General features: G+C 47.4%; 1 protein-coding gene across 1 annotated transcript in view; it reads left to right on the top strand.

Annotated features, from left to right (window-relative positions):
• xab2 (XPA binding protein 2) overlaps positions 1–12534 on the top strand; it is a 57666-nt gene that overhangs the window by 39697 nt on the left and 5435 nt on the right. Inside the window, exons 13-16 of the mRNA XM_085971658.1 lie at positions 2352–2514; positions 7112–7302; positions 8724–8846; positions 10668–10839. Coding sequence (XP_085827784.1) covers positions 2352–2514; positions 7112–7302; positions 8724–8846; positions 10668–10839 — 649 coding nt within the window. The remainder of the gene's footprint in view (positions 1–2351; positions 2515–7111; positions 7303–8723; positions 8847–10667; positions 10840–12534) is intronic.

The following is a 12534-nucleotide window of genomic DNA, read 5'->3' as shown; positions in this document are numbered from 1 at the left end:
GAGATTAGATTACAGTCTGGACATCACGCCCTGGCATTTGATATTTTACAATCTTATGTGTGGCCTCTTTTGCATGGGAGGTTTGTTATAAATCTCATCATCAAGAAACTACTCATGAAATAACGCTGGATGGCCAGCTGGTGGCGCCGTCCAAGGAGTATAAATACTTGGGCGTGGGCCCAGCTTGTCCAAGGACATTTTGTAAGACGAGGAACTAGTGAAGTACAACTAGACCTCCATGTTCTGAAACGAGTTGATTAAAGCCTTGCTTTATGCTCAAACCAAGCGTGTAGTGAGTTTTATTATGTCAAGGTTCATTTCAGTATTTTGGGTCGTGTTGGCGCTGTCATCAGCTGCCTTTCCACTCATTTCTCTTATCATGTACCTGGCAGTAACAGAAGCCAAATGATGTGCAATTTACTGAACACGTGTAACCAGGCAGAACATTTAAAGCCCTTTTAAAAGGTTGGGGGGGGCATAACCTTAACGTTAGCGCTAGACTGTTAAGGGGTGATGTCAGGAAGCACCTCTTCACACACAGGGTCGTGGAAATCTGGACAGCTCTCCCCCAAAAAGCTGAGGCTGAAGAGGGTCAGTTGAAAATTTCACAATTGAGATTGATTGTTAGGCGAGGGTATTGAGGGTTACAGAGCCAAGGCAGGTAGATGGATTTAAGATACGGATCAGCTGTGATCTAATTGATTGGCGGAACAGGCTCGAGGGGTTGTTCCTATGCGATTTATCAAATGACCGTGCTGAAAAATGAATTGTAACAAAAAGGCTTTAAAGGTGTCTAAACGCTACTAAGCAATCTAGCGTGGTCATCAGTAAGTGTAAAATATCACCAGAAATACTTTCCTCCGTGTCATTTATGAATAGAGATAAGGAGCCTAGTACAGACCATTGGGGGACACTAGGCACAGTCCCCCTCTCCCATCCTAACTAGGCGTTTGCAGTTTATCACCTCGATTCCATTTGCCAAGCCAGTTTGCACTCCAGTTATACGATTTGTCATTAATCCTGTGAGCCTGAAACCTCTGGTTGTTGGCACGCAGGGCTGATTCTAGTTTCTGACTCACCGCACAGCATCCATGACCTCTTTGACCAAGCACCTGGGTCATTTGTCCTAATATTTCCTTGTGTGGCTCGGTGTCAGATTTTGTTTGATAATCGCTCCTGTGAAATGCCCAGGGATGTTTTACTACGCTAAAGACGCTATATAAATGCCAGTTGTTGTAGCGCACAGCCTGCAGCCCACTTGTGTCAGTGAATGACCACACAGTAACGTGGTATTTTCACTGCACTCGGTCCCACACGATCAGTTCCTCTACGAAGGCTGCCTCCGGAAAATTTCAGTAACGCGTGCTGCACACGCTCCTTCTGTTCTGTTTACTCCTTCCTGCCCTCCAATCTCCTTCCTGCCCTCCAATCTCCTTCCTGCCCTCCAATCTCCTTCCTGCCCTCCAATCTCCTTCCTGCCCTCCAATCTCCTTCCTGATCTGAAGTTGACCTCCGCTGGGGTATGAGCGCCATCAACTGCCCAGCACCTCGTCCAAGTGGCCCTTCTGTTTTCTGTAGACAAGAGAAGGCTGAGGGGTGACCCGATAAAGGTCTTCAAGATTATGAAAGGGTTTGATAGGGTAGGCGTAGGAAACATGTTTCCACTTATGGGGTAAACCTAAACTAGGGACCATAAATACAAGATAATCACTAATAAATCCAATAGGGAATTTTGGAGAGAGTTTTCTACCCAGAGAATGGTTAGAATGTGGAACTCGATACCACAAGGAATAATTGAGGCAAATAGCACAGAAGTATTTAAGGAGAAGCTGGATAAACACGTGAGGGAGAAAGGAATAGAAGGATATGTTGATGGGGTTAGATGAAGAGGGGTGGGAGGAGGCTCGTGTGGAGCATAAACACCGGCATGGACAAACACTGGCATGGACCTGTTGGGCCAAAGGGCCTGTTTCTGTGCTGTATATTCTATGTTTCAGCCTGTGCGATGCGTTTTGGTAGGCTTTGACTGGGCCGGATGTCACTGGGCCTGATGTCACAGTGGGCCTGATCCAGCTGTTCCATGGATGGGCACTTTTTGGCAGGCGTCACTGGATAGTGATCGGGTGCAGGAAGACCGGCTGACTTCCCTTCCTGCACAGCCCAGAGTGACACCAGCCCGTAGTGCCCCATCTGCCAATCCAGCTAAGATCGGTTACCTCTGTACAGAGCAAAGATTAGGCCAGGAACCTTCCTAGTCTGTATGGCCCAGTATCTCTTCAGTTCATTGGCTAAGCCAACTGGGTGGAAGGGTCTCTTCCTCCTATATAACTCATTGTGCTTTGTTGTTGCAGGCTTACGAGAGAGGGATTGCCCTGTTTAAATGGCCCAATGTCTACGATATTTGGAACACTTACCTAACCAAGTTCATCGATCGGTACGGGGGAAAGAAACTGGAAAGGGCGCGCGACCTGTTCGAGCAAGCTCTTGACGGATGTCCACCGAAGTTTGCCAAAAGTCAGTCCTTAGAAACTTTGACGTTTGAATTCTGTTGTTACAGTCAGTTAACCTATTGAAGTCCTTCCAAGTGAAACAGAACTCGCACATTTACGGTGAATGATACAAGCCTCTGCAAAAATAGTTTCCAGAGGATTTCGGTCGAATGTAATTTATTTTATCCTTTAGGCTTTGCGACAAATCCCTCGGATTTTTATGGGCTTCAATCAAAACCGCTTGGGCCCTTTGTTCTTTCATTACAGTGAAGGGTTTTGCTTGTTTAAAAATGTGGATTGGTCGTAAGGTTTGGATTTGCTTCACATTGTGCTTCATTACTGAATTCACACTGTTAACCTGGCCCCTGGTGGCAATACTGACTCTACCTACCCGGAGATGATTTAGGAGTTCTGAAATGTATGTTCGATTTCAGTAATGCTGCTGAAATATGCTTACGATGTGCAGAGTACATTTTCTGAACCTTGAACTGTTCATGGCTTCACCTGTGGTGACTGAGGATACGGTAGCATAGTGGTTATGTTACTGGACTAGTACAGGAAACTTTCTGGTATCCGGCACTGACGGGACCAAGCTGTTGCCGTTCCATCAAAACTGCCGGAGAAACCAACGCTAATGTTAAAACATACGGAGCTTCTGAGCTCCGTGTGAAGCAACAAACCCTGTTGCTTAGCAACAGCTTCAAAACAGTCGGCGCAGCTTGCAAGCGTCTCTGTAGCTAAGCAACAGCTTCAGCTAGACCTTGCAGAGCCACGACTGGAGAAAAAAAGCAACGAGAAGTAAAAAAAACTTATCTGAACCGACTCCTGAATTTTGCCGGTGGATAGAGCTTTCTGGACATTTAACCTCCGGTTAAACGAAAGTTTCCTGTAATCCAGAAGCCTGGACTAATGATCCGGCGACATGAGCCCAAATCCCACCACGGCAGCTGGGGAATTTAAATTCAATTAAATAAATCTGGAATTAAAAAGCTAGTATCAGTAATGGTGACCATGAAACTACCGGATTTTTGTAAAAACCCATCTGGTTCACTAATGTACCTTAGGGAAGGAAACCTGCCGTCTTTATCCCGTCTGGACCAATACGTGACTCCAGACCCACAGCAATGTGGTTGACTCTTAACTACCCTCTGAAATGGCCTAGCAAGCCTCTCGGTTATATTCAAGAAGGCGGCTCACCACCACCTTCTCGAGGACAGTGAGGGATGGGCAATAATTAGGCCTTTTAATTAGGCCTGGCCTATTTGAAACAACACATAAGGGCCCAGAAATTCGGGTCGGGGGCTTCCCGCGGGTGCAAGCCCCCGACCTGCACTTACCTTGCGCGCCGGCCGTTGAGCTGTGGGCCCGCGTGGGATTCCGATCCTGGGCCTCCTCCAGCTGCCGGCGCGCAGTGCTCGCGTATCCCAAGGGCGCAGTTAGTCCGAAGCGTCCCCTGGGATCACGTGGGCCATGGAGAGCCAATGGTAGCAGGGAATGCTTCATTCATAAGTTTGACAGGAAGAGTTGTCAAACCTATAAATACTATAAGCCCCAAAACATCACTAAAACTTCAAATACATTTTTTTTTTAAATCACATTTTTAAAATAACTATAAATTACATGAAATAACTATTTTAAACAATAATTTAAATTTTTGAAAAAATTAATTACATTTTCTAACTGAGCTAAAAATAAACTTACCTTTCTTTAAAGTATTTAAAAATAATAAACCTGTGGAAAAAATGTTTTAATTTTAATTATCACCACTTACCTTGTTAAAAGCAGGCCTTGCGCCTGCTTTTTAAAAGTGTAACTCCTGGAGACTTACCCTCCCGGAGAAACCTGCAAAAAAAACATAAGTTCAATGCGTACGCGCTGCCTCTCCGGCGCACGCGTTCCACCTGTCAACCCCTTCTTTCAAGGGAACAGAAGTTCCGGTTTCCCGCGCATGCGCGAAACCGGCACTTTCGTTGGGCCTACGCGTGAGTACCCAGCGCGTACTCACGCGTGGGGACCCGAATTTCTGGGCCATAGTTAAAGTATACATGAAAAAGCTTGTAGTCTGATGGGGTGACCCCTCTCTCCAGCCTCTCCCTTTGTCCCAATCTTGTGTCTCCAATTAATCGCGGTGTACTATGGACATTACATAGGAACAGGAGTAGGGCCATTCAGCCCCTCGATGCTACATTAGTGAACCAGATGGGTTTTTATGGGTCTTCATGCCATTCAACGAGTTTGTGGCTGATCTATATCTTAACTCCCATCCACTTGCCTTGGCTCCATATCCTTTTATACCCTTATCTAGCAAAACTCTTATCACTCTCGAATTTAAAATTATTAATTGAGCTGGCATTTACTGCATTTAGTGGGAGAGAGTTCCACACTTCTACTGCCCTTTGTGTGAAGATGTGTTTCCTAATTTCTCTCCTGAATGGCCTGGCTCTGATTTCTGAGTTTCCTCTCTCCTTCCTCCTAACTTGCAAATACAGCTAGATTTCTCAATAATAAAAGCCATCCATTTTGTGCATGGCTGTTGATGGAGCTCTATTTCAGCTTGAATTCTCTCGCTTTCTTCCCCTCCTCTCTCTCGTCTAATTGCACGTCTGTAGCATCTGCCGTCTGTGTCCCTTCACACCCCCAACAATCTGAAACCGTGCCTGTTCATCCCCACCCTCAACAAGCTTGCTGCTTCCCAAACGGGCTTTCATTTCCATTTGTGATTTGATAGTTCGAATGTACGTGTCCGTTCGTGCCACGCAGATCAATCGGGCAGTTGAAGTTCTGATTGTGACTACATGATTGGGTATTTAAGTCTAAACTATCCCGCCCAGTGACCAGGTGCACTTTTAGTTACACACGGGCTAAGTTGGTACACGTACACTTACTTCCCCTTACCAGTAGTTGGGGGCCGTATAATCCAGGCCCAATTACTATTTAATCAACCATCACTTGCTAATTGAGGGTTTCCAAAGTATGCATTAGTCAGTGGGAAATGTGTACTTTGCCCATTGGTATCCCAGTGCAATTTTCTCTCTAGTCTTTCCGAGCTCATGTAATCCATGATGGAGCCTTGAGGGAGGTTGGAGAGGCAGTGAGTGTTTTCTCTCCTGCCTATTCACTAAAACAGATTCTTTATCGCATTGCTGTTTGTGGGAGCTTGCTGTGTGCAAATTGGTGGCTGCGTTTCCTACTTTACAACAGTGACCACACTTCAAAAAACACTGTAAAGTGCTTTGAGACCTCCTGAGGTCATGAAAGGCGCTATAGAAATGCAACTCTCTGAAGTCTTTCCATTCCAACCCTCAAGCTGGACCCTAGTGTTACTAGTTCCAGCCCCCACCCTAGTTCATTATAAATAGTTTTGGAGGAAGGCGCTGCTTTCTATAGGAGAATTGCACTATGAAATGAGGACAGGTCAAGTGAATGAATGATGTATCGAGCACTGTGCTAAGACGAAGCGATCCAGCTGGTGCTGTTCCGATTTAAGTCTTTATACATTTTATGTACATGTTAAACACATTCCCGTACAAACACAAATGCTGGCAGTATGCAGCAGGTTAAACCGAGTCTGATGGACAAAAACAGGTTAACAGAATCATTGGCCCAGAAATTCGGGTCTCCACGGGTGAGTACGCACGGGGTAGTTGCCCGTAGGCCCAATGGAAGTGCCGGTTTCCTGCATGCACTGCGCATGCGCGGGAAACCGGCACTTCCGTTCCCCTGAAAGCAGGGGTTCAGAGGTCGAACGCGTGCGCCAGAGGGGCTGCGTGTGCGCATCAAACTTCAGTCTTTTTTACAGGTTTTCCCGGGAGGGTAAGCCTGCAGAATTTAGAAATTTAAAAAGCAGGCGCAAGGCCTGCTTTTTACAAGGTAAGTGGTGAATTAATTAAAATTAAAACATTTTTTCCACAGGTTTATTATTTTTAAATACTTTAAAGCAAGGTAAGTTTATTTTTAGCCCCGTTAGAAAATAAAATTATTTTTTTCAAAAATTTAAATTATTGTTTAAAATAGTTATTTCATGTAGTTTATAGTTTATTTTAAAAATGTGATGTTTTTTAAAATTTATTTGAAGATTTAGTGCTATTTTGGGGCCGTAGTATTTATAAGTCTTGACAGCACTTCCTGTCAAACTTATGAATGAAGCATTCCCTGCTCCGATTGGCTCCCCATGGCCCATGTGATCCCAGGGGACACATCGAACTAACTGTGCCCCTGGGATACGCAAGCACTGCGTGCCGGCAGCTGAAGCAGGCCCCGGATCGGAATTCCACGGGGGCCCGCAGCTCAACGGCCGGCGCGCAAGGTAAGTGCAGATCGGGGGCTTGCAACCGCGGGAAGCCCCCCCCCGACCCGAATTTCTGGGCCATTGAAACTCTCTTCCTAGAAATTGCAGCACAGAATGATCCCATGTGGGACAGTGCAGCATCGTGACCCACTCCTCACTACTTTAACCTGCGGTTTTCCTCCTCTTAGATGCTGACTGACTCGCTGCATATGTCTGAAATTGCAGATACCCAGCATTTTTCTATGTCTACTGTGCGGGTGACTTGTTTGGGCAGGAGAGAGGGCCAAACGAAAACGGTCAGTCAGTCATTCAGCTGTAATCTTGTCCCTTGCAGCTGTCTACCTGCTGTACGCCAAGCTGGAGGAGGAGTACGGCTTAGCCCGACACGCCATGGCCGTGTACGAGCGGGCAACCAAGGCGGTGGAGTCCTTGGAACAGTACGAGATGTACAACATCTACATTAAACGGGCAGCCGAGATCTACGGAGTGACCCACACGCGGGGCATCTACGAGAAGGCGATCGAGGTACCGTAAGCTTCTGACCGCGTCCCCATCAATGTTCCCTTTGCCTGGAGCGCCCGCGCAGGCTGCTCGCCGGCTTTTCAATTGCAGTTAGTGCGCCAGCGCTTGAATGGGCCGCGCAGCCACTTAAAGGGGCCACGCACACAAAAAAAAAATTCACAGGCACCATTGTTTCTCATCCCATTCTATTCCGAATGGATTTATAGTCTGCTTGATACCCCACAAAAAAAAGGCACTGCCCGGCCAAACGTCTGCCTTATATCTTGTTCCTTGTCATCCCGGAGGTTGCGAGCAATGCTTAGCTTGAAGCAGAGCTGCTATTCAAATAGCGCAGCGATGGAGAAACAGAGCGGATGGTTCATGGTACTTCAGCTGGTAGGAGTGCACTGGCGCAAGCTGTGGACGCTTTCTCCGTTGTAACCATGGTAACTGAATTGTATTGAATGGGTTGCACACTGGGGAAAAATTAAATTAAATTACACTGGACCTGTGGTGGTTTTATTTAATATGGTAAAATGCTGAAAGAATTAAGATTTATTTTGGCCACTAACTGAATTAGCATGGTTGGAACAGGGAAATTACTCCATGCACTCTTAGCGGCTGAAGGGCTCTGGCTGCCCCGCTCCTGTCCTCCACTGTGGCTCTGAGCCGTGGCTCAGTGGGCAGCACACTCTCTCGCTTCTTGAGTCAGAAGGTTGTGGGTTCAAGTCCCACTCCAGAGACTTCAGCATAAAAATCCAGGCTGACACTCCAGTGCAATACTGAGGGAGTGCTGCACTGTCAGAGGTGCCGCCTTTCAGCTGAGACGTTAAACCGAGGCCCCGTCTGCCCTTGGGTGGATGTAAAAAACTCCTGTGGCACTGTATCGAAGGAGAGCAGGGGGAGTTATCCCCGGTGTCCTGGCCATTATTTATCCCTCAATCAACATCACTAAAACAGATTATCTGGTCATTGTCACGTTACTGTTTGTGGGAGCTTGCTGTGTACAAATTGGCTGCTGCGTTTCCTACACTACAACAGTGAATCCACTTCAAAAAAAATAATTAATTTACAGCTCTTTGGGACGTCTGGTGGTTGTGAAAGGCGCTATAGAAATGCAAGTCTATTTATTTGAATGGCCTTTAACCTAATTGTTGCATGTATCCTCCCAACCGTCAAAAAATCCTGTACCTTTTTAAGTGCCTTTCAACCATACCACACAAGGGATGGTGCACAGCAGCTCTGCGATGAGCAGTCTACAAGGCGATGGGGTGAGGGGCTGTGGGGTATTAACTATTTGTGATGATGAGAGAGTCCACAGCACAATCTCCCTGAGCATTTGTGGGGGGGGGATTTTCCACTGTGGTCTCCGAGTAATGAAACGGCGATTTTGAAATTGGGATTGTAAGTGTATTTGTAATTTTTTATTTTTTTTAATATTACAGGTGTTGCCAGATGAGCACGCCCGAGATATGTGCCTGCGCTTCTCTGATATGGAATGCAAGCTGGGTGAAATCGATAGAGCTCGGTCCATTTACTCTTACTGCTCCCAGCTGTGTGATCCAAGGGTAGGTCCCTGAACTGACATTGGGCTTTCACTCTTCTGCGGCAGCTGTGAGATTTTCTTACGTCCCATTGTTGGCTTAGTATTTGATCAATGATTTATCGTGCTGAGGGACAGAGAGGGGGGGGTGTTCACACAAACCCCATCCTTCCAATTTTCTCCCCTTTCCTCCTGCCCTGAAGGTGTCCACTCCTCCTTGGGAAACATTCCTGCCCGTTCTTGTACCTCAACTAAGTAGCCTGCCTTCACGTGTAAGCCTAAGCACGGTGGCATAGTGGTTAGCACTGTTGCCTCACAGCGCCAGGGACCCGGGTTCGAATCCGGCCTCGGGTGACTGTCTGTGTGGAGTTTGCACATTCTCCCCGTGTTTGCGTGGGTTTCCTCCGGGTGCTCCGGTTTCCTCCCACAGTCCAAAGATGTGCGGGTTAGGTTGATTGGCTATGATAAATTGACCCTTAGTGTTAGGGGGATTAAATACGTGGGGTGATAGGGTGGGATATGTGTTGGTGTAGGGGTTACGGGGATCGGGTGGGATATGTGTCGGTGCCGGCTCGATGGGCCGAAATGGCCTCCAGCTGCATTGCGGGGTTTCTGTGATTCTGTGAAATAGGAGCAGGAGTGGACCATTCGGCCCTTCGAGCCTGCTCGAGCAGCAGGCGGTTAAGAAGGCAAATGGTATGTTGGCCTTCGTAGCGAGAGGGTTTGAGTACAGGAACAAGGATGTCTTGCTACAGTTGTACAGGGCCTTGGTGAGACCACATCTTGAGTATTGTGTGCAGTTTTGGTCGCCTTATCTGAGGAAGGATGTTCTTGCCGTGGAAGGAGTTCAGCGAAGATTCACCAGGCTGATGCCTGGGATGGCAGGAATGACGTATGAGGAGAGATTGGGTCGATTGGGCTTGTACTCGCTGGAGTTTAGAAGAATGAGAGGGGATCTCATTGAAACTTATAAAATTCTGGCAGGACTGGACAGACCAGATGCAGGGAGGATGTTCCCGATGGTCGGGGAGTCCAGAACCAGGGGTCACAGTCTAAGGATAAGGGGTAAGCCATTTAGGACAGAGATGAGGAGGAATTTCTTCACCCAGAGAGTGGTGAACCTGTGGAATTCTCTACCACAGAAGGCGGTTGAGGCCAATTCATTAAATATATTCAAGAAGGAGTTGGATATATTTCTTAAGACTAAGGGGATCAAGGGACATGGGGAAAAAGTAGGGACAGGGTACTGAGTTTGGATGATCAGCCATGATCTCATTGAATGGCGGAGCAGGCTCGAGGGGCCGAATGGCCTACTCCTGCTCCTATCTTCTATGTTTCTATGTCAACAGGCTGCATGACAACACATGGTAGGAAGCCGAGCCTGATCCTGCCTTTGCCTGATGGCCACGCTCGCTGTCCAGCAGAGCTCTTCGAATGGCAATCGGAAGCAGGAACCTCAAAATGACACTTTTTTTTTTCCTTTTTCTAACTTGGGTATTGAGGTCAGTTTTAGACCCCCCCAGTTTCTACCGCAGCTGAGTGTAGAACGTGTCTTGAACTTAGAACCTGCCTGGTCTGTGTGGTCCAGTACGGGGAGATGCCTTTAGCTGCAGAATCAGACTTGGAGATTTCTGTCTTAAAAAGTTGTGTGGGTGAGGGCTTGATTTTGTATAGTGCTGAATACACTGGTTTCTTTATACAGGCTTTTTAAAAATAGGAATGATTCAATACACCGCGGCCAGTCTTCAGTTTTCAACAGGATTTGATCTTATCTGCACCCCACCTTGTGGCAATATATATTTTTTTAATTACTATATTTCTCGTGTAACTCTGTCTTTGCTTTCAGATAACGCCATCATTCTGGCAGACCTGGAAGGAATTTGAGATCCGGCATGGTAACGAGGACACCATTCGCGAGATGTTGCGGATTAAGCGTAGCGTGCAGGCCACGTACAACACCCAGGTCAACTTCATGTCCTCGCAGATGTTGAAAGCCTCCACTAACGCTACGGGCACAGGTGAGCTGTTTACAGTCCTAGATATTTACCGCACTTCAAGCGCACATCCGAGTACTTTTTAAATGCGGCGAGGGTTTCTGCCTCTTCCACCCTTTCAGGCAGTGAGTTGTTGCAGTGCATCTTGTAGATGGTACACACACTGCAGCCACGGTGCGCTGGTGGTGGAGGGAGTGAATGTTTAACACACTTGCAATCCCTCTGGGTGAAATAAGTTATCCTCAACTCCCCTCTAATCCTGCTACCAATTACTTGAAATCTATGCCCCCTGGTTATTGACCTCTCTGCCAAGGGAAATAGGTCCTTCCTATCCACTCTATCCAGGCCCCTCATCATTTAAAAAAAAATTCATTTTATGGGATGTGGGCGTCGCTGGCAAGGCCAGCATTTATTGCCCATCCCTAATTGCCCTTGAGAAGGTGGTGGTGAGCCGCCACCTTGAACCGCTGCAGTCCGTGTGGTGAAGGTGCTCCCACAGTGCTGTTAGGGAGGGAGTTCCAGGATTTTGACCCAGCGACGATGAAGGATCGGCGATATACTTCTACGTCAGGATGGTGTGTGACTTGGAGCTGGTGGTGTTCCCATGCGCCTGCTGCCCTTGTCCTTCTAAGTGGAAGAGGTCGCGGGTTTGGGAGGTGCTGCCGAAGAAGCCTTGGCGAGTTGCTGCAGTGCATCTTGTAGATGGTACACACTGCAGCCACGGTGCGCCGGTGGTGGAGGGAGTGGATGTTTAAGGTGGTGGATAGGGTGCCAATCAAGTGGGCTGCTTTGTCCTGGATGGTGTCGAGCTTCTTGTGATGTTGGAGCTGCACTCATCCAGGCAAGTGGAGCGTATTCCATCACACTCCTTACTCGTGCCTCGTAGATGGTAAACCTCAATTAGGTCTCCCCTCCGCCTCCTCTGTTCTAAAGAAAATAACCCCAGCCCACCTAATCTTTCCTCATAGCTAAAATTCTCCAGTCCTGGCAACATCCTCGTAAATCTCCTCTGCACCCTCTCTAGTGCGATCACATCTTTCCTGTAATGTGGTGACCAGAACAGCACGCCGTGCTCTAGCTGTGGCCTAACTAGTGTTTTATACAGTTAAGCATAACCTCCCTGCCCTTATATTCTATTTCTCCGCTAATAAAGAAAAGTATCCCGTATGCCGCCTTAACCCCTTTATCTACCTGACCTGCTACCTTCAGGGATCTGTGGACGTGCACTCCAAGGTCCCATAGAAACATCGAGAAACAGGAGCAGGAGTAGGCCATTCGGCCCTTCGAGCCTGCTCCGCCACTCAATATGATCATGGCTGATCCTCTATCTCAATACCATATTCCCGCTCTCTCCCCATACCCCTTGATGCCTTCTGTGTCTAGAAATCTATCTATCTCCTTAAATATATTCAGTGACTTGGCCTCCACAGCCTCCTGTGGTAGAGAATTCCACAGGTACACCACCCTCTGAGTGAAGAAATTTCTCCTCATCTCAGTCCTAAATGTCCTACCCCGTATCCGGAGACTGTGACCCCTCGTTCTAGACCCCCCCAGCCAGGGGAAACATCCTCCCTGCATCCAGTCTGTCTAGCCCTGTCAGAATTTTATACGTTTCAATGAGATCCCCTCTCATTCTTCTAAACTCTAGTGAATACAGGCCCCTGTTCCTCTACACTAAAGTAGACAAGTGATTGACGTACTGAAAACAAGTGGTGGCTG

The sequence above is a fragment of the Somniosus microcephalus genome, chromosome 31, assembly GCF_052327205.1.
Source record: "Somniosus microcephalus isolate GS21.2 chromosome 31, FLI_Smic_1.0, whole genome shotgun sequence".
NCBI classification, from domain to species: Eukaryota; Metazoa; Chordata; class Chondrichthyes; order Squaliformes; family Somniosidae; genus Somniosus; species Somniosus microcephalus.
Note: the sequence above shows the minus strand (reverse complement) of the source record. Positions and strands in the feature narration are given on the sequence as shown.